The following is a 23,036-nucleotide window of genomic DNA, read 5'->3' as shown; positions in this document are numbered from 1 at the left end:
CCTCAAGCTTCACTTGAGATTTTTCACTATCTTCTAGCTTCACAGGGGTGCTAGCAACCTCTTTACAAATAGAGCAATCCTCCACGGATTTTACACAGACTTCACAAGTCCAAACCCTTGCAAATCTTAGGTGATTCACAATCACTCTCAAGATTTCAAGAACACAGTGTTTGCAACAGTTTTACAAGATGAAATGGTATTTTTACTTTCAAAGAAAGTTTATAATAAATATCTCTTAAAGATAGATATATAAAATGAAACTTTGATTTTTCTGTAAATCTCACACAGGAAAGATGGCTTAAAGCTATAAGGCTCAGTGTATAATTTCTAAGAATAGATGTGAGTGATTATAGATCAAAGAATATTTTTAGGTTTTTTGTAACTTGTTTACATTAGAGGATTTGGTATATATAATAAAAATTATAGTCGTTTATAGCTGTTGTATTCATTTGAATTTATAGCTGTTGTATTCATTTGAATTTATAGCTGTTGTATTCATTTGAATTTATAGCCGTTTATAGCTATTGTAGTCATTTGAATTTATAGCCGTTGTACTTCTATCATTACCAATTTGAATATGTTCCACTTCATCATTACAAATTTGAATATCTTCCACTTTAACCTTTTGAACCTTTTGGCCTTTTGAACCTTTATAGTCGTTTAAAGCCGTTTTACTTCCATCATTACTAATTTGAATATCTTCCACTTGAACCTTTTAAACCTTTTGGCCTGCTACTGTGCTAGGCTGTTTGAACCTTTGTTTTGGGCTATTTGAACTCTTGATTTAATCAAATATTAAATACATTCTAACAACATTTAGGATAAAGGTTTAGGTGAGAAATAATGGGACAAAATAAATTTTGATTATATTTTTCTCTTTCAAATAAATCATCAAAATAAATTTTGATTATATTTTTCTTTTTCAAATAAATCATCCAAATAAATTTTAATTAAAATATAATTAAATAAATCATCAAAATAAATTTTGGATTCTATTTTTCTCTTTCAAATAAATTAAAACATAATTAAATAAATCATCAAAATAAATAAGTCTAACAAAGGGCATGTCAATTGTATAAAATTTCAACTTAAACTTTATGAATGTTCAAGAACATAACATGCATGAATTCTCTTGTACTCACTCACTTCAAAACATGATCAAATTTGGCAAATTGATAGAAAACATGATGAATTCCCAAAATGTAAGTGAGATGAATACATGCATGAAAGAATCCTTTGAAATCATGCTCAATTTGGGAAGAAATGAACATACATGTGAGAATTCTTATGGAAACAACTTCAAACTCCACGATATGGACATGCATGCATGAATTGACTTAGCTTCGTTAAATTCTAGCCCAAAACCCTCATGAATTCACCTATTTCATTAGTATTCAAATACTAAATGACTCAATTCCAAGATTGAAAGGTTGGGCTCTTACCTAGGCTACTCAATTGAGCTTCACTTAAGCAAAATCTTGAGCAATTTCTTGAATCTCCAAGCAATGGCCTTCTCTCCCTCAAGTTTGATCTCAATTCCTTAGCTTCACCCTCTCTCACGTTTATGTGTGTGTGAGCCCAAGAGTGTGTGTTGAATGAAGTAGAAAAATTGATGAGTGGAGGCCAAAAAGGTGCCTTATGTAGGCTTGCCTAAAGATAGGTAATTAATGTCAAAAACATGGGCTTCAACTTAATCTGTTTAAATCGTTCCAAATCGAATTTCAATTAAATTTACCATAAAATTCTAAAAATCCCAATTAACACGTAAGTCAAGTCAATTTCTGAATCAGATGCCGATAAGGCTTTCAATTCACAGAACAAAGCATAAATATGAACAAATCTTCCTACGACAACAGATATGGACACAAATAATGCAACACACACAAGCAATTTAATTCAGAATTTCGTCTTAATTACTTATTGAGCATAATTAATCATGGGTTAGTGCTAATCATGGGTCGGGGTTGTTACAACTTATTTACTAAGGCTAAGTTTGGGATGTTCAAAAAAAGCCAAAAAGTCAAAAAGTCACTATCCTATTTAAGTCACATCATCTTATATAAGTCACATCACCCCTCTACCACATCACTTCAAACCCAACCCATATTTCATAAAAAGTCAAAAAGTACACTTATTTAGAACATCCCAAACAACCCCTAAGGCATACCTTTTTCTTACCAAGAAATTTGAGAGGATGATGCAATTCTTTGGTTGCCCAGTGGAGTATTGCAAGGAAACTTTAGAGAGCATGATGTATGATCTTGAGAATCGTTGGTAACTCTTCTATAGATGTGATCATACTTTCTTTGAAGAGGACATTAGAGATGTCTATCGTATTTTGTATTTGACTCTGTTTAAGATATGGTGTTTTTTGTGGATGACTTTGAACTTATTTTGGATCTTTTGTGGATGATTTTAACTCTTTTTGGATCTTTTGTGGATGATGAATTCCTTGCTTTAACACCCATTTTTCTTGATTCAATTTTGTCCTATTTGCTTGATTGGTCTTAGGATGTTGTGGACTTTTTATTCCCCTACAAATGTATTGAGTCACTTTGCACTAGAGGTCTTGTTTTCTCTTTTCAGAAAACACTTTTCAGAAAATTCTACTTTCTTATTTTCCGTGTTTTTTTGTTTTTACTAATTTTTTTTAATATTTTAAGCAATTTTTTTACTTTTTAGACACACCTAACATAAATACACCTAAAAAGTAAAAAAAATGTAAAAAAAATCTTTTAAAAATTCACTAAATACCAAAAATACAAAAAAAATAAGAATTCAGTATATTTTTTATATTTTTATGTATTTATTAATTTTTTAAAATATTTTTTCACAAATTTTTTTACTTTTTAGATAGATCTAACTAAGGTGCATCTAAAAAAGTAAAAAAAATGTTTAAAATTTAAAAAATATTTACTAAAAACAAAAGAATACGAAAACAAAAAAACTCAATTTTCAAAAAACTTAAACCAAACACACTGATTGGTCATAATATCAGAAGTTTTGAATCATTAGGGTCATGAATCTATGAAAAATATATTAGTCATGACAGTTGGGGTGGGCAACGGTTTATCCGTTTCGCAAAACTCGCCCAACCCGTATACAAATGGGCAGTTTCGCAGGTATAATGCGGACGGATGCAGTTTGAAATATGGCATGTTTGCTGGTTGCGGGTTTAACCCACACCCGCAAGAACCCGTTTGCATTTAAAAAAAAAAAAAAAATCTTAATCGTTGATTTCATTCCTATATCATACCTAGATATTTCTGCCAAAAACAAAACACCCTTTATTCTTTGAACTTACCCCAGCATTACATTTGCTAATAGTATTATATCAACTGAAACTGAATTAAATACTGATCATATTATTATTGTTTCATAACTGTACTTGTCTCGGATGAAGTGTGATTTGGAATTCTAAATTTCTTATTGAATATGGAGTTCTAGTTTAGGATTTTGAAATATGCGCTTGTGTTAGTTTATGATTTGATTTAGAATTTTGAATGATTTGTTTGTGTTACGAATTAATTTTGTTGTATTTTTAATTTTATAAGTTTTAATTCATTAATAATTAATGTTGGAGCATTTTAGAAAATGGAGAGAAAATGACCCAAAATAAATATTTACAAAATGGAAAAAAAAAGCTCAAAAATAAATTTTTGAAGAAAAAAGTTCAATCCACAAACCGCCCGCACATTTGCGAATCCTATCCGTACAAACCGCAAATCGTATTGCGGGTGGTTGCAGGTTGACTTTTTTCCAAACCGCATAGATGCAAGCGGGTTCAAACTGATCCGTAAACCGTCTAAATCCGAACTGCGGACACCCTAATGATAGGTGAACTTTGAAATTTTTGAAATATATTGGATGAAAAATAAAGAGCAATGACTAAACTGTTTCATATTAGATTAAACTTTTAACTAAAATTTTTCTCAAAATTGAATAGAAAAAAAGAAGTGAGTATTAGAGATGCTCTTATATAGTGACAAAATATAAAAATGTTATTTTGATAATATAATATAATTTTTTTTTTCTTTTTTCTTATGAAACCTAATCAAACAAGAAGAAGAGAAATCACAATCATTTATTTTATTTTATTTTTTATTTATCCAAATAAGATGAAGGAAAATCAAAATTACTTAATTTCTTTTTTTTCTTCTTATAACTTAACTAATCATTTAATTTCTTTCCCCTCCAAAGTTTTCCACCATAATATTAATTCGATGCATAAAATAATTAAACTCATACCGAATCGAAAATCAAAGTACTTCAAAATCCATTTTTTCGATTTTTGACTCCTATCCGAGAGACTGTTCGGTATAAATTCTTCATATGATAGACTTGCGCGAAGTTTCAAATTTCATTCTTTTTTAACCCAATTTTCAGTCCTCTTTGCCCTAGGCTGGGCTGCTCGATACTCTGTTATCCACTCTCTCTCTCTCTCTCTCTCTCTCTCTCTCTATATATATATATCTATACTATTATATATGTGAGCACATGACTTGGTGTCTAATAGTGTGGTAGCTTCTCCTTCTGCCACGTGGCAAATTTTTCTATCCTAAAATAAAAAAATGTTATTCAAAGGCATGAGTAAGATTTGAACCCAAGACCTTGGGTTTCATTAAGAACACTCTTACCATTTAGACAATATACATATTATTGCATTAATTTCTTTATTATTTGTTTTTATGCTTATTTATCTGAATTGCACATGCATCGCATGTGCCACACCACTAGTATATATATATATACACACACACACGGTTCTCTAATTGTCTCTCTAGAATCCTTGATTGGATTCTAGGGTTTCAATACAGACCACTCTTTTTTCTTTGATCACAGTGAAACAGAGAAATTCAATAATGGCGTCTTCGTCTGCTAATCTGTGGGTGTTGCTGGGATTGGGCTTTGCCGGAATTCTGATAATGACGAGAAAGCTCAAGAAAGTGGTTAAAGAAGACTTTGGGGCATTTGTGGATAGGTTTCAGTTGCTTCCACCGCCTCAGCCTGCTCCTCCCAAAGCTCCTCACCCTTTGACTGGCCTCACTTTCGCCGTCTCAGATGTGTAAGTCAACCCAATTTCCCTTTCTTTGTGCTCCGATTGGTTTCTGAGAAAAAAAAAATGACATTTTTGATCTTGGGTTTTTCTTTAAACCTCCACTTGACTGAGCATTTTGTGGGTATCTGGATTGAGAGAATTTCAATATCATTAATTCGTATGAAATAGTTACTGGTTAACCCTGAAAGTGTATGTTTTTGGATGGATTTTCATTTTTTATTTTGTTTTCGGTTGTTGGGTGGTTGAGGGAGGTGGGTTTTGCTCTGTTGTGTGATTAGTGAGTTCCAATTTTGATAATTTGAGTTCTGCAAAAGTTTTGAAGTACTATATATGAGGAAAATATTTAGAGAGAGTGCAGTATTACAGTAATACTTAGAAAGTGGATGCAGGTGGAGTAGTTTGGATCACAATTTGCTATATAGAGCGCTTCAGGATTCCTTTAGAGGGGTTCCTTCCAAGAGAGGAAATATCTCAAAAGTGCTGAAAATTCTTTTGGGCAACATGTAATGCTCTTTTGCAGTAGTTGAATACATAGTATTGTACTTTCTGATCTCCAAGGAAAAAAAAATGATGATTTGGTTGGATGATTTTTGTAATCAAAATATAGAATTTCAGTTCATATATCTCTATAAGTTCTAATTTCTAAGCCTTCTCTATGACTGCTGAAGTAAAAAAGTTCCTAATTTTGATCACCAGATTTGATATAGATGGATTTGTAACTGGGTTTGGCAACCTAGACTGGGTACGGACACACGAAGCTGCTTCTCGAACATCTTTTGTGGTTTCAGCTCTTGTTGAAGGAGGTGCCACATGTGTTGGGAAAACAGTTGTGGATGAAATGGCTTATAGGTTTGTACTTGACTCTTTTAAGTATTTAATTTTAATCTCTAATAGTTAAGAAATATAGTTTGTGACTTGGCATGATGACAAATGCTTGTCTGCACCAGCGCTTTGGCGCAGATTCAAGTCACGGAAATCAGCCTTCCCACAAAAAAATTGGGTTAAGGCTGCCTATTTACTACCTCTTGAAGACTTTGCTGGAAACGGGAGCCTTGTCGTCTATTTGGTCTTTTTACTCACTAATAAATATGGATTGCATGTTTCACACGATGGACAAATGAGGAATGCCTATCTTGGTTTTTAATAGCATAATGTAATTCTTTTGATACAAGAGAGATATATGCAGGTTGTCACGATAAATGCAACGTGTGTTTTCTAGGTCTTAGTGGTATCATATATGAGTTTAGGTTAGTTTCTGTTTAGATATGCTTATTGTTCAGCTGATTCTGCATATTTCATTTTCAGCATCAACGGAGAAAATAGGCATTATGGTACACCCACCAATCCTGCTGCTCCTGTACGAATAACAGGAGGATCCTCTAGTGGAGCTGCTGTAGCTGTGGCTGCTAATCTGGTTGACTTCTCCTTGGGTAAGCTTCTTATGATCTTGAAGACATGTCCTTTTCTCTGGGATTACTACGTTGATACATATTTACTTGTGTGATGAAACATTTTACTGAGTTTCTTCTTTTTAGTTGTTCTACACAATAAACATCAATTCCATAAATTGACTTATGTTTTCAATATATTACAATAAATTCCTGCCTGTTCTATATACATATTAGTAAGATCTCATCATCAATACATAGATTTGGTAGCAGCCATTAATAGAGTAATCGTTCAAGATTGGTGATTAGGAAAATTGATAGTAGCCATTGTTGGTCCCATTTCCTAACAGCTTAGGCTTTTGGAAAATTGGTGACTTAACATGGTATCGGAGCTCTGATTGAGAGAGGCTATGATGCACGGATACGGACACGAGACACGACACGGACACGGAGACATGCAAATTTTTAAAAAATAGAGGATACGACAACTGGGAACATGCTTAATAGATATAATTTTATTTATTATATGTCTAAAATAAAAAGAAAATCATTAATTTTTATACAATTATAATAATAATAAAATTAATAAACATATTTTAAATTTTTTTTTAATAAAAAATGAGTTTTTTTAAATAAAAATAATTTATTTTATGAATTTTAGGTTTAACAAAAGTAAGGATAAAAAAAAAGAAAAAAGAAAAAAAAAGAGAGGGAAGAAAATAAAGGAGGAGAGAGAGAAAGAGAGAGAAACGGGTGAATCAGCAAAAGGGGAAAAAAATAAAAAAAAAAGAAACAAAAGAGGGGCAAGTGAAATATGAGAGAGAGAGAGAGAGAGACAGAGAGAGAGAATAGGAGAAGAAGAAAATGGAGGAGAAGAAGACGAAGGAGACAGAAGACGAAGAGGAGGAGGAGAAGAAGAAACAGAGAGCAGACGAAGAATATCGAAACTTCTTCAATTGATATGAATAGGTTAGGGCTCCTCTTCTGTCTCGATCTCTTTCTCTGTCTTCTCTCCTTCCTCGATCTCTGTCTTCTCTCTTCCCTCGATCTCTTTTTCTGTCTCTATTTCTCTCTCTGTCTCCTCTTGTCCCTCGATCTCTTTCTCTCCAACAATTAGGGCTTCGATCCACCTCATGCGTGTCCGAAAGTGTCACAGCGTGTCAATGGCATGTCCGATTGGAAAAATTCAAAAAAAAAGAGAGGACACGTGTCGGTGCTTCATAGGAGAAAGGCTATGATGCACGGATACAGATACGGTACACGACACGGACACGGACACGGACACAGACACAAGGACACAAATTTTTAAAAAATAGGAGATACGACACGCTGGGGACTCATTTAATATATATAATTTTATTTATTTATTATATGTCTAAAATAAAAAGAAAATCATTAATTTTTATACAATTTCAATAATAATAAAATTAATAAACATATTTTTTTAATTTTTTTAATAAAAAATGAGTTTTTTGAAATAAAAATAATTTATTTTATGAATTTTAGGTTTAACGAAAATAAGGATAAAAAAAAAGAAAAAAGAAAAAAAAAATGAGAGGGAGGAAAATAAAGGAGGAGAGAGAAATAAAATGAGTTTTTTGAAATAAAAATAATTTATTTTATGAATTTTAGGTTTAACGAAAATAAGGATAAAAAAAAGAAAAAAGAAAAAAAAAAAGAAAGGGAAGAAAATAAAGGAGAGAGAGAGAGAGAGAGAGAGAGAGAGAAACGGGTGAATCAGCAAAAGGGGGAAAAAAAATAAAAAAGAGAAACAAAAGAGGGGAAAGTGAAATCAGAGAGAGAGAGAGAGAATAGGAGGAGAAGAAGGAGACAAAAGACGAAGAGGAGGAGGAGGAGAAGAAGAAGAGAGCAGACGAAGAATACCTCAACTTCTTCAATTGATATGAATAGGTTAGGGCTCCTCTCCTCTCCTCCCTCAATCTCTTTCGCTGTCTCTCTCTCTTTGTCTCCTCTCCTCCCTCAATCTCTCTCTCTCTCTCTCTCTCCAACAGTTAGGGCTTTGAACCACCTCATGCGTGTCCGGAAAGTGTCACAGTGTGTTCGATTGGAAAAATTGAAAAAAAAAGAGGACATGTTAGAGAGAGTGTCGGACACGTCCACTGCGTGTTCGACGTGTGTCCGTGTCCGACGCGTGTCTGACACTTGTACGCAGGCCCTTGGGACGTGTTGGTGCCTCATAGGAGAGAGGTCTTGGGTTCGAGTCTCTCCGTTAGCATTTGGTATTCTATCCCCATTTGGTTTCTTCCTCTTTGTTTGGTTGTTTGCCTCTCCTTCTGTTTGATTCTCTGTTTATCTTTTCATGTGCGAGACGGGGTTGCACGTGAGGGAGGGTGTTAGATAGCTTGATATATATTGTTGGGTCCATTTCGTAAAAACTTAGGCTTTTGGAAAAATTGGTGACTTAACAGTGTATCTTTTCATCATTATTGTTGAAACCATCTTATATGAGCTGGTGACTGTTATGTTATTTTGGCATCTTGTTCATGTAATGGCTTCTGTTATTTAATTTGGAAAATGCATTTCAGTATTATCAGTCTATGACAGGTATTGATACTGATGGTGGCGTGAGAGTACCTGCTGGATATTGTGGTGTGATAGGGTTTCGACCCTCGTACGGGTCTGTCTCTCACATGGGGATTATTCCTGTTTCATCAAGTTTTGACACTGTCGGTATGTGTTGTTTAAACTTTTTATGTTAATATTAACACGATGCTTATACTATGTTGCATGACACTTCTCATTCTTTATTTTTCGATTTATTTTATTCATCAATATCACTTTAACAGCTCAAGTAAATCGTATTGCTTATCCTGTAACATGTTTTAATCTTAATATGATATGGTGCAGTACTAACTGCTAATCAAGACTATTAAATTATATTTTTCTAGAGAGGGTACATAAAATTCTGGCTTGCTAGCTTCTACACATTGTAGTGAAGTATATTATGGCATGGATCCTGTTGATTTTAGAGAAAAAGTTATTTTAAGGTGGCTTGTTATTTGCTTTCTGCATACTGTGTAAAGAGGTTGCACTCCCCTTTTGTGTATCTTTAATGGATTTATTTATTTGTCAAATAAATAAATAACTAAATAAATAAAATGTGAGAATCCATTTTGTGATTTATTACGTTTGGTTCCAAAAAGAAGGTCAAGTTTCTTGTGTGTAAGGGGATGGGGGGCCGAAGAAAGTGTCGATCATTTATTCGTGCATTGTCCCATAGTTCTATCATTATGATGGAGGGTGACTTGTATGGTGGAGTTTGATTGGGATCTTCTTCTTTTGTTCATATGCTATGTTTTGATTTTAAAGGCTTTGGAAATGTGTAGTGCATGTGGTTTTTTGGGCTATTTGGTTGGAATGGAATGTGAGAGTTGTTAAATAATGTATAGAGAAAGATAATAATGTATATTAATGTTATTGAATGTTATGTATTATGTACATGGTTGGTCGCCTTTATATAGGAGATGTGGGTGGAGAGTAGGTGTAGTGGAGTAGGTGGAGTAGGTTTTAACAACCCCCCCGCAAACTCAAGGAGGAGAGACACAAATCAACTTGAGTTTGGAAAGAGTAACAAAATAAGAAAATAGACTAATACATAAAATAAAAGTGGATAGGAGACACTGTATGGTCGTGTCAGACCGTTGGTGAAGACACTGTATGGTTGTGTCAGACCGTTGTAGGAGCGAACCGGAATCAATGTCAGGACAGTTTATGGGGTCATGTCGGACCGTTGTAGAAGCTAACCGGAATCAATGTCGGGACAGTTTATGGGGTCATGCCGGACCGTTGGAGAAGCTAATCGGAATCAATGTCGGGACAGTTTATGGGGTCATGTCGGACCGTTGGAGAAGCTAACCGGAATCAATGTCGGGACAGTTTATGGGGTCATGTCGGACCGTTGTAAAAGCTAACTGTATGCGTGTGTATATAGGCTGTCCAAAAGATATACATGTAGATATATATCGAGCCCTTAAAAGTCGCGCCCACTTCATCAAAAGTCGTGCCCGACAGAAATCATCGAGCGGCGAGCCATCAAAAGTTGTGCCGGACACGCGGCGAGGCACGTGATCGACAGAGCGTCGTGTCGTCCACGTCGTCAGGGTCTATATAAACCAATGCGGAGGCTGTGTAAACCAAACCAGTCTGAAACCTCTGAACATTTTCATTCTGAAACGCTCTGGAACCAACCCTTTCTGACATTACCAGTCGGAAATCGCTGCTCCTCTGAAACACTCAGCAACCCAAAACATGGCCTCTTCTTCCCGTGGTCTGCTCACTCTCTTTCCAGACCTCAACGAGTCCACAAGAGAAATAACTGATGCGGTGGCCCTTGAACCTCAACCAAGCGCCTCTGGGTTTGCTCCGTTGAACTTTCCGATGCGGTCTGTGGAGCAAAGAATGGCAGTGCAATCGGATATTGAGGCCAATCAGTATACATTGAAGTCATGTGTGGAGACCATGACTGCGGTCACAAACTTGTCGCACCGGCTTCAGAGTAGGACAAATGAGGTGCAGCAGTTAAACGCCCAACTGGCTCTGCTCCAGTGCATGTATAAGGATGCGCGAGCAGAGATATGTGTGCTAAAAGCGAAAAACAAGGAGCTGAAGCAGAAGGCCACCGTTATGTTCCGATTTGGAGGTCCGCCAGATGCTGCAGTGGAGGAGCAGGGGGGAGTGAACGGGCTCGGCGGCGTGAGAAACACGGAGGCAGCGCTGGCAAGGGACGCCCAAGACCGAGGTAAGAGGAAGAGAGTAGTGGAAGAGGCAAAAAAGTAAGGCCGGTGTTTAGGATGGGATTGTTTTGTTTTTGTTTTTGTTTTGTTTTTGTTTTTGTTGTTTTTCGGTTGTGGTGTAAAATTGTGATCGGGGTTGATCTCGGCATGAAGAAATGACAAGTTTGTGGAATGAAAACCGAGTTGGTTGTGAATGGATTTTTTTTTTTTTGTTTTTTTTTGTTTTTTGAGAATAAAATCAACCATCATTCAGTAATGCAGTTGCTAAAGAGAAATATTAAAAGAGAGTGGTGGAAAGAAAAATTTAAAAGAAATGATGGGAAAGAAAAATAAATGTGGATATTTAAAAGAGTGGAAAAATAGTTTGGAGAAAATAAATAAAAATAATGGATTTTAAAATCAAACGTGATAGGAGGAGAGAGAGGGGACAAGTCCATGTGATAGAGTGGAGAGAGAGCTGGGATGCATATGAGCATGTTTTGTGTTGGTGGAGATTGGTTTAAAAATAAAAAAAGGGGTATGGGTGTGCAAAAGGTGGTGGATGATGGGTTGAAAAGTAGACATAGTGGTTGGTGTCCTTGATTAGAGAGAGAGAGAGATATGAAGGTTGGTCTCTGTGAGTCCGGAAAGGAGGCTATGTTCAGCCTGGATATACTCATTCTCAGCCCCCACCTGCAAAACCTCCAATTCTCGGGTCACCGAAAGACACAAGCCCTTCAATAGCTCCAAATCACCTAAATTGCTCTCACTATTCTTCACCTTCACTTCCTTCGTTTCCTTTACCTCATCAACCCTCTCTATACCAATCTTATTCACAGTTAGGAAAGGCAATTGTTTCCTGATATCAGAAGGAAAATTGACCCCCCAACGGAAATTCATCGCAACCCGCTTCGTCACCGGCAATGCGGTCCTCGCCGTGACAGCAATTCCGGACAAGAGTGAGTCTTTAGACTCCAGAGTCAAGTCCTTCCAGGCCAGAGGTCACTCGAGCGGGACAAACCCCATTGAAGTGGCGTCGAAATTGAATTTGGAATTAGGGTTTGAGGAATGGGTGGTTTTGGAGAGAGAGAAATCACCGAATTGGGGCTTGAATTGGAGAGAGAATGACGGGGGAGAGTTAGGGTTTTGAGTTTGTGTGTGTATCTCTCTTGCTCAGATCTGAAAGAGTGCTTCCATTTCTACCGGACTCTGTTGCTCGCTCTGTCTCGCAGTGTTTCTCTCTCCGATCTCTTCTCCGTTTGTTTGGACGATCCGAGAGCTTGCTAATCATGTTGGTCTATCAGGACTTACTTACCGGTGATGAGCTTCTCTCGGACTCGTTTCCATACAGGGAAATCCATAATGGAGTGTTGTGGGAGGTCAATGGGAAGTGGGTTGTGCAAGGAGCAGTTGATGTTGACATTGGTGCAAATCCTTCCGCAGAAGGTGGTGATGAAGACGAGGGTGTCAATGATCAAGCTGTCAAGGTAGTTGACATTGTCGATACATTCAGGCTTCAGGAGCAACCTGCTTTTGATAAGAAGCAGTTTGTTGCATTCATCAAAAAGTACATCAAATTGTTGACACCCAAGCTGGAGGGAGAGAACTGGGTGTGAAAAGTTTTGTAAGGGACAGTGTCCTTCGAATCAGAGGCTTACCCCGCGTCCCTGCTAGTGAATCTCCCAAAGCTAGGATTGCGGCCTGCATAAGCAGAACGGAGCGAATGGAACAGTGCTTGAGCACTGTGATGGAAGTCATGCAGAAACAGTTGAGAGGTGAGAGGTCCGGCGGGTGGCCAAAGCGAGGCTGCCGCCCGCCGGTGAAGCAAAAATGCTAGGTTCTCAACCTTGCTCTGATACCATGTTAAATAATGTATAGAGAAAGATAATAATGTATATTAATGTTATTGAATGTTATGTATTATGTACATGGTTGGTCTCCTTTATATAGGAGATGTGGGTGGAGAGTAGGTGTAGTGGAGTAGGTGGAGTAGGTGGAGTTGTGTAGTGGAGTAGGTGAAGTGGAGTAGGTGGAGTAGGTTTTAACAAGAGTTGTTGAGGAGAAATTTGAAGATATAGAGGGTATGCGGGACAAAGTTTGTTATCTGGCTTCATTTTGGGTTTCGGTGTCACTCACTTTTAAGGGGATTCCTTTAATTTTTATTTCTAGAGATTGGAAAGGAATATGTAGTTCGTAATGTTTATTTTATTTTCCTTTTGCTTTTGGCGGACTTTGTGTCACCCTTGTACTTTTTTGTAATTTTCCTCTTTTTTATTAACAAATTTCTTTTTGTTGTTGATAAAAAAAAAACAAAAAAAGGAAAAATAAAACATGTTTACTAGGTGAGAAAATGGATCAAATCAAAAAACATTATGTTTAACATATGATTTTTTTTTTTTTTTAACAAAAAAAATGCTGTGAGCTTACATTATATCTTTCTATTGTACATTTGTTTCCCTGTTACATTTGTGTATGTGCGCTTCTTCTGTTTGTTCTTTGCACCTTGTTCCATTTATTTCTCTTTCTACATATGATCTTTAACATGACTCTTGCAGGATGGTTTGCAAAGGATCCCAATATACTACGTCGTGTTGGGCATGTGCTGCTGCAAGTCCCATTTTCACTTCAACGCAACCCCAGGAATATTATAATAGCTGATGACTGTTTTCAATTACTAAAGATTCCTGTTGATAGGGTTGCTCAGGTGGTGATTAAATCCACCGAAAAGATATTTGGAAGTATGTTCTTTTTATTTGTTTCTATTTGCTACAAGTTACAATGGATTTTCATCAGAATTTTTAACTTTTCCATCAAGGAGTCCCGCTGCATAAATTTTTAATAGGACTTTTTCAGGACAAGCTTTGAAGCATGAGAATCTTGGAGACTATTTGGATTCTAAAGTTCCAAGCTTGAAAGCATTCCAAAGCAAGAAGTTAAATGGGGAAGTAAAATCGTCCTCAATACGATCACTAACAAATGTCATGCAATTAGTTAAAAGGTGAGACTGTTAATTGATAATATTGGGAAATCATTGCAACTTCTGGATCCTTAAATTCATTAATGCATTTCTCTTTAATCACCACTGATCTTTGATTACTTTTGAGGCTCTGCTGCTTGAGTGTCATTTTAATGCAGTCTTTTATATTTTATTAGTTTTTCTTTGATTTGTGGATTGTTTTGTTTAATTGAGAGTTTCTCCTTTTTTTAGTGATTTTTTCCCCTTGGGTTGGCATGTTGCTGGGATTGTTTTCATTCTAACACTATACTTGCTTTCTGGAAAAGGGGGATGTGGTGATGGGAAGTTTGTGGTGAGCTTCTAAGCAAAGCAGAAGCAAACACAAGAAGTCAGAAGCTTTTATAAGTAACTGCAAATCTGGAAGAAAATTGGAAGAAAGAAAGAAGAAATATAGGCGGTGTTTGGCAAGTTGGGTTTGGAGGATTTTTTGGCTAAAAATCGCAAAAAGACAAAATAGGCTAAAATAGTCAATAAGACAAAATGTCACATCAAACTCGTAATCATTTCACATTTTTTCTCACAAACATTGCATCTAACTACAAAAATTCCAACCATCTTCCCAAACACAAAAATTTTAGTCTATTAAAATAGCCAAAAACTAAAATAGCCAACTTCCCATACAAGGCCATAATTGATTACACAGTTATCACACATGTGAGTGTTTTATCATGGAAATTGAAAGGACCAAAATATTATAATTCTTATTGGGGTGCTTCAAATGACATGCAATTAATAATCCTATATAATCTGAAGATAAGGCTACAATGGATTATATATTTCATTAAGGGCATTGGCATATAAATAGAATACGAAAAAATATCAAAGTGACCTGACAGAAAAAAAAAGAGAAGAAAATAAATGGAATTCAGCTTTAAAACCCGACATAAACCTACAAATTCCAGCTTTAAAGCCCTTTAAAGTACCGTCCTGCATCAGTTTTGGTATCAGAATGAGGTTTCAAACATGTTGACACTTTTAGGAAGACCTTTTAGAGGGAGATTGTCTGACAAACAGCGTGATGTGATCCTTTTTAAAATTTTCGAGCAACTTAATAGCTGTAATCACTGCTTTGGAAGGCCAAACAACTCAATCTAATTATATGCAACATCCGGAGAGAGAGAGAAAAATCTGGGATTAATAATCATGGTGAAAATGGTGAGAATCTAGTGCAAATCCTGCTTTGGACTAGTTCTTTTGTTGGTAGGAAATCCATTTTATTGTTTTCATTTGTTGGGGCCACCTTTGTCACACCATTTTCAAAGCAGTGGCAGAATGTGAAGCAAGTGCTCTAGCTAATTGGTTGTTGGCTGAATTTCTGTTCTTCGCTTTTAAAGGACCAGGCTTGATGAAATTTGTTTGAATTCAAAGGACGTTATTTAACTATATTGCTGTCAGGGTTCTTATTTGCTTATTTTTTAATGAAAAATTTGTTGACATGAGAATCAACTAACCAAAATTTTCTTCTTGTTCCTAATCATAAAAGTTCTTCAAAGATTGTGGCCTGAATCCCTAATATATGTTGTTTGGATTTGGTGTTTGATCTTGTGTAGAAGTTGGTTTATTCTATCATCTTTGCATTTTGTAGTGCATGATCCTTTTTAAATGTGGAAAACACTGAACATTATTTCATGATCTTGATAAATTTTTAATGATGTCTGATGTTTGTTTTAATCACCTTTAACACAGGCATGAGTTCAAACATATTCATGAAGAGTGGATCAGCTCAGTGAAGTCTACTTTAAATCCTGTTATTGCAGCACAGATACTTAAAACTTTGGAGATGTCAGATAAGGAGATGGAGAACTGCAATTCAATTAGGAATGAAATGCGTGTAGCTTTGAACTCCCTTCTAAAGGTAATTAGAAATTCAACTCTTGCAACCACTTCTCCCGTTCTGCTGCGCCATGCCAGCACTAATGTGCCCTGTCATTCTACTTTTGCTTGCTAATGTCAGTATTCTTTGGTTATGCATCTAAGTCTTAACTCCTGAGTTTGCACTATTGTTTGTTTAACATGTTTATTGATACTCATAGGACCATCATGCCAGTCCTAGTCCTTGCTTGCCACCTTTTGATTAAGTTGCTTGCTTTATGTTCCATTTTCACTTTTGCTTATTTTTTAAACCTTAATCCGTTTGTTAATTTTACAATGAAATGTTTCTTGCAAAATCATATTTATATTTTGTACTTCCACTTTATGATGGCATGTTTCTTGAAACTAACATCATATTTGTAACATGCACTTCTACTGCTTTCATTTTACCTTTTCCAAGATTTGAGCTTTTTTTATCTGTTGAGGTTATTTCAGATAACAGCCCGAAATATACCGTCAAGGATGTAGAACATTTCTTTGAAATTACAATTGCCCTTGTAGGGATTTTTCTCACACCTGATTTGGGAAGTTAAAAACATGTCCACCTCTATACTATAGAAATGCAGATAAGGGTTGCACTGTCATTTTTTAGCCAGGTTTCCCACACTGCCAATGTTTTATTGACTGGTTTACTCTCAATGATTCTTTCAATACATGCATACACACACAAACAGGCTTCTTTAATGTGGTAAATTACATTTAAACACATGGCATCATTTTCTCTGGATTTGGGGTTGTGTCTCAAACTTCATGCCTAAGTCTTGATGTGACAGTGCTTTTAGTATCTGTAGATCCAGACTGTCACCTCTATTTGTGTCTTTTCAATTTGTTAATCCATAGCTGCTATGGTTCTTGATATTCTGTATGATTTGGACAGGATGATGGAATACTGGTGATCCCTACAATTGCTGACCCTCCGCCAAAACTTGGTGGGAAGGAGATTTTGTCAGAGGACTACTTGAGTCGTGCATATAGTCTGTTGAGTTTAGCTAGCGTGTCAGGTTGCTGCCAGGTGAAATCCTCTCTATATTCTCTGCCGTTTCCTCTCTTTTTCTATCTGTCTATCTATTCAGCGAATCCAATAAAACTTCATTTAATAAAAAAACAAACTCCGTGGTGTAATAGTTTCTTGAGATTGTTGTAATTTAAGTCCGGGGCTTAGTTTTTTACACTCGTGTAACTATGCTCTCATGCTCCATTATTCTATGTTTGCTCATGCTACTTCATTCTGTCATGTTCTTTTGTCATCTTCTTTGTAGGTTACTGTACCACTTGGTTTCCATGGCAAATGTCCGGTTTCCGTGTCCTTCGTAGCTAGGCATGGAGGTGATCGGTTTTTGCTAGATACTGTGCAGACAATGTATGCTTCTTTGCAGGAGCAGGGTGATAAAGCTGCGGAGTCCAAATTAACTGCTAATGTTGTCAGTCGGGAAACATCTGCTGAGATTGCTAAAGAAAAGGTGGACTATATCTTTATCATTATTTTTTTTTTTTGAAGACATTAAGCATTTAAGCCTACAACTTTTTAGGGCAAATTACATATACACCCCTCCAGGTTTGGTTAAATTACAGATACCCCCCTGAGGTTTCAGAAATTACATCCCGCCCCCTGAGGTTTGTATTTTCATAACAATTTACCCCCTGAGGTTTATATTTCATAACAAATTACCCCCTAATTTCTTATGCAAATATAGCATTCAGGGGGGAATTCGTAATTTCTCAAACCTCAGGGGGGTATCTGTAATTTTGTCAAACCTGGAGGGGTGTATATGTAATTTGCCCAAGTTTTTATTATTTAAGAGCTTATTTGGACCATACCTGTGATAGGATTTGATAGAACTATTGAATGCTTTAAGTGCATTTTGGTAAAGAGATTTAGATCTCTCTCTCTCTCTCTCTCTCTCTCTCATCTAGTAAGGACTAAACTGGGTGTACTTTTTCCCTTTTTGCTCACTTCCATACCTTCCTCGCTGCAATGCAAATCACCTCCATCTCAACCTGCTACAGCAACCCACCTTAAAAAACACCCCCTATTACACCATATTGTGACCCAATTCAAATGCAAATGTGAAAACAGAATTGTGAGTCTCAACAAGAATGAATCTCACTGTGGGGGAGGGGTTGTGGCTCTAGGGGTGGGGAAAGGGGGTGGGGAAAGGGATTGCGGTGACAGGAGATTTGGCAGGTGAGATGAGTTGCAACGGGGTGGGGGAGCAGAAAGGGAGCTGTGACTGGGCTGGGAGAAAATTATCTGCCAAAGTTGCAAAATGGACTTTTTATTGCACCAAGTGAGATATCAGCATTTCATGCTTTATTTCTAAATGTATTCCATTTTCTTCTCTGTTAACCCTTCATCAGTAACCGTTTTTTTACATATTCTTTTTTTCCAGGGCAACCAAGCATTCAAAGATAAACAATGGCAGAAGGCAATCAGCTTTTATACAGAAGCTATCAAACTCTACGGCAATAATGCAACATATTATAGTAATAGGGCTGCAGCTTATCTGGAATTGGGAAGGTACTGTTACTTTCTTGATTGTTTACCGCCTTGGCTAATGTATTATATGTGTGTGATAAGGTTAGTTTTTGTTCATCTAGCTTCCTCCAAGCTGAAGCAGATTGTTCTGCAGCTATCAATCTTGATAAAAAGGTGAGTGCTATTTTCAGTGATCAACTTCCTATATAATATCTTGCTATTTTTTGTGCTTATGTTAGGCCCCATGAAGATCCTCTTCTATCTTACTGATTTTCTTGGGATAAGCATTATACTACTGTTCTTGTGGTGTGACACTATTTTTGCTGGGTTAGAGATAACTTTGATTGCTTTCTTTCCAAGATGTAGAATGTTGAAATATAAGCAATTTATGAATTATTTCTGCAGTGATGTCTTCAGGCCTGACTTCTTTATGCAAGTTTATCTCAATGACCTGTTTTGTTACATGCGTGTATGGTGAAATTTGATCCTGCTTAATTACCAAAATTGGATGTGTTGTAAAACCTGGGGTTAAACAGCATTGAGCAGTTAATTAATCATGTAAGCATGGTATTATCTACAGACCTAATTTTTCTAGGGTCTCGTATAGTCAGGGTAGGATGCTACTGTATAGTCATAAAGTTGATTTACGGTACAATTTCAATTTTCATTGGGGAGGGTATTTTGTATAGGGTACACTCCGGCAATGATCATATATACCACATAGTTTGAATGCTTTAAGTATTTCTTAGATATAAGAGTGATTTCCTTTAAAGCAATTAGTTATTAATAGAACATAACATTGTCAAACTACCAAGATTCTCTAGTTACTTTCAAATAATTATTTTATTGGGATTGATCATGTAAATGCGTAACATGTGTTTTCCAAGTACTTTGGTGATATGCTGTGGTCCTTTTTTCAATCTTCTCATACTTCATAATTATTAAGATCATGTCAATTATATAGATGCAGGCCAAGTTTGGCAACTCAGAAATAATCCATCTTTTTCTCTTTTTTTCATCACATCACCTTTACTTTTCTGCACATCTTTTCATAAAAAGACAAAAGGTACACTTATTTAGGTCATCTCACGTAAAATTATAAACTCTATCTGGAACCTTGTTTGCTGTGCCCATAGCATTGATTCTGGCTTTAATTCTGGCTTTATATTTCTTCAGAATGTAAAGGCCTATTTGAGAAGAGGCACAGCTCGGGAGATGCTAGGCTATTATAAAGAGGCGATTGAAGGTGAGAACGAACCCCTTCTCTCTATGTCCCTTTTCTTTTTTTTTTTCTTTGTAATTTGGTCTCACATTGGCCCATTATTCGCCATGCAGATTTCAGTTATGCACTTGTTCTCGAGCCAACCAACAAAAGAGCAACTCTTTCTGCTGACAGGTTAAAGAAGTTGTTTTTGTAAGCGATCGAAGCATGGAAGCGAGCTGTGGAGGCTTCACACCCCTAAAACGCTTTTGGGATGTGTCCATGGGCAGAGCTATGCATGAAGTAGTGGGTTCACACCCCTAAAAAGCTTTTGGGACACGTCCGTGGGTCGAGCTATGCATGAGGTAGTGGGTTCAATTGAACCCACTTAACTTTGAATTTTTGTTTTTAGAATTATGTAGTATTATATAAAATTTTTGAGAGATTTTTATAAATTGTCACCATTAAAATAGTTCTAAAAAATAGATTTATCAACAAAAAAATTTTGTTTTGATAAAAAAAAATGTTTTAAAAAAATAATTAATTCCATGTTTATCTTATTTTTATATCATTTTTTGTTTAGTACGCATAACTATTATGGTTGAATATGAATATGAATGAAATTTTTTTTTTTGGATAAATTGAATGAAACTTATATGGATATTATTACAACGATCATTGTGTATGTTACATATTAGATGTCACTTAAAAATAGAGGGTTGATATTTACTCCTATCTAATTACTTTGGCCCACCCACTTCTTTAAATCCCCACAAAGCAAAATTAAACCCTTTCACCTTAATACCAACTATACCCCAAATCTCAAAATAAAACTCAAACCTTAACCCCTTTCAATTCTCTCTCTAATTTGGATTCTCTTTTTGTTTTCTTGCATTCAAATCAAGTAGGAGTGAGAATTAGAGCAAGAGAAAAAGTCCATCAACAATAGCCACCATTAAAACCTCTATCACTGGCTATGGTGAGTGATTTCTTGCATTCCTTTTCCTTCTTTATTTTCTTCTTTATCTTCTTTTGAAAACCTTAGGTTTTCATCTCTCTCTCTCTCGCTCGTTCTCTCTCGCAGTAGATAGGGAGGTCACGATGGCGAAATGGGTTCGATAACATAGTGCTGAACAAATCTTGAATGTTCGATAACACAGTATTAAACGAATCCTGAATGCTGGGAAACACAATGCTGAATGGGTTGATCTCTCTTTTTTGATTTAGATCTACAATAAGGGATGTGGGTGCTTGTCGGTAGAGGTGATGGTTGATTGTGATGGAGGGAGTGGTGGTTGTGATGGTAAGAAGTGGTCAGAGATGGTAGAGGTTGCAGTGATGAGGGGTGGTCGGAGATAGTGGTGGTTGCGGCGATGAGAGGTGGTCGGAGATGGTGGTGTTGCCGGAGGTGATTAGGGTTAGGTTAGAGTTTGGAAAATTAGGTTTAGAAGATTAGGAATGAGGGTAAAAGTGGAATTTTAGATTGGGACAAAATTAGAATTAAAAAAAAAATGAATGAGGTGAGGGTTTTAAAAAGAAAGGTAGGGGTTATTAGCAATGCTGGTAAAAATATGGTGAGTGTAGCCTTAGTGACAATAAATATCATGATATCATTTTTTCTTTGAATATTGATATAAAAAAATTCATGTGTAATTTATGTATAAAATGATGTAATTTAATATGTATTTTTCATTTTAAAAAAACACCCATGAAGATGTTTTTATTTTTATTTTTTTCGAGAATATAAAAAATCGTTATATTAAAAAAGTAAACAACATATAGAAGGGCTAAACAAACAACAAAAATAACAAATTCACCAAAGAAATTAATTATGTTCCAAAAAAAATTATCAATTTTTTCATAGATGTGGTTTGAAAAGTTAGATCTATATCAAGCTAAGCAAGATTTGTATCAAAATTCATCATTGATGTTATTTTCGTTGTCACTGCTCAACTTTGCTACCATCATCGTCGTATTTCGAATACAACCAAAAGCTAGAGTTGAAGAGGGAGAACACTGACAATGATATGAGGAGAAGGCTTAAGAGAAGAGGAAATCATTGTGAGTGTCGAAAATTTAAAAAATTATGTCGAAATCAGGGTTTGAGAGAAGATGAAACCATGTGATTTTGAGACATACAAATATATATATATAATTTATTTATTCAAGACACACAAATATTGTAGAATTCAATTTTCATACAAATTTTTACTTTTATTTTTTTTCAACTAATCAAATTCATTTAGTTTTTGAGTAGATATGATTATTTTATTTATTTTATTAACAAAATCTTAATTTTTGAGGGGTTCACCATCTTGATTTGAAAATGAATTTTGAAAATTGAAAAAGGGAAATGAAACCCTATTACACAAACTTTAAAAAAAAACAAAAACAAAAACAAAAAACAAAATAAAATAAAACAACAACAACAAGAAGTTAACGGTACCGTTACTTGTCACAGCACGACGCCGAGTCTCCTAACAGAGTGTACACCATAGACTTTTTTCATATATATATATATATATGTTGAAAAAAAAAGTCATCCATGTCTATATCTATCTATAGGCTCTGTTTGTTTTTAGAGGTGTAGAGAGGGTAAAAAGCGTAAGTCTGGGCCGAGCTAGAACTGGGAAGAAGCGAGCCGAGTTATGGGCTGAGTAGAATGGGCTTTGCCACTGGGCTCTGTTAGTCCGGTCAAGGATGACTGAAGTTAGCTCGGTTTGAGTATTTTGAACTGGGGTACAAAGAGTTGCGTTATGCAAACAAGTTGATACTGAGCTAGGGAAAGCAAGGTAGAACCGAGCTAAGGAGAGTTCGGTGAAACTTGCCACGTCAGCATATGTTAGCCCGATTATTTTGTCATACTACCGAGCTAAAACTATTTCACTTGGTTAAAGCAGTGATAAGGGTGTTAAGGGATATGCATTGTCTCTTATAAATGTGATTCCTATAAGGACTCTACGTTGAGGAGTAAGAGTCTTACTAGGATTGTGCCACGCGGAACCTATAAAAGCTCATAACAGAACCTATGTACAAGTATCACAACTTTGATTATCGAATACACGGAGCTTTTACCTATTTGTCTATTTGGCTAACTTAGGCATCGGAGAGGTATCCGACACACACCTGTCGGCTACCTCACGTTTGTGTTTTTAGGGAATAAAGCGACGACGTTTGGAGGAGCGCAGACTTGATCAACAAGACTATACGAGAACATTATTTTGTGCTCGTACAATTGGCGCCGTTTGTGGGAACACCATAAAGAACAAAATCTCTTGATCAAGCTTTCCT

At 35.9% G+C, this 23,036-nt stretch overlaps 1 protein-coding gene across 4 annotated transcripts; it reads left to right on the top strand.

Annotated features, from left to right (window-relative positions):
• Positions 1 to 4,737: 4,737 nt before the first annotated feature.
• LOC145812720 (translocon at the outer membrane of chloroplasts 64-like) lies at positions 4,738 to 20,386 on the top strand. 4 transcript variants are annotated; one of them, XR_014356213.1, is made up of 15 exons: positions 4,744 to 5,065; positions 5,449 to 5,562; positions 5,756 to 5,908; positions 6,365 to 6,489; positions 9,013 to 9,138; positions 13,736 to 13,918; positions 14,034 to 14,178; positions 15,883 to 16,051; positions 16,946 to 17,080; positions 17,328 to 17,528; positions 18,076 to 18,356; positions 18,459 to 18,586; positions 18,667 to 18,718; positions 19,721 to 19,790; positions 19,880 to 20,386. XR_014356213.1 is itself a non-coding variant. In XM_082907781.1 (14 exons), the coding sequence occupies exons 1-14, from the start codon at positions 4,863 to 4,865 to the stop codon at positions 19,960 to 19,962; spliced, it is 1,887 nt and encodes a 628-aa protein (XP_082763907.1). In that variant the 5' UTR covers positions 4,744 to 4,862; the 3' UTR covers positions 19,963 to 20,386. The 4 variants fall into 4 exon arrangements, 2 of the variants coding, with proteins under 2 accessions (XP_082763908.1, XP_082763907.1); XR_014356214.1 differs by lacking the exon at positions 5,449 to 5,562 and having other exon boundaries at positions 4,738 to 5,065; XM_082907781.1 differs by lacking the exon at positions 18,076 to 18,356.
• Positions 20,387 to 23,036: the final 2,650 nt, after the last annotated feature.

Source organism: Camellia sinensis, chromosome 15 (genome assembly GCF_055761805.1).
Source record: "Camellia sinensis isolate YWXY chromosome 15, ASM5576180v1, whole genome shotgun sequence".
NCBI lineage: Eukaryota > Viridiplantae > Streptophyta > Magnoliopsida > Ericales > Theaceae > Camellia > Camellia sinensis.
Note: the sequence above shows the minus strand (reverse complement) of the source record. Positions and strands in the feature narration are given on the sequence as shown.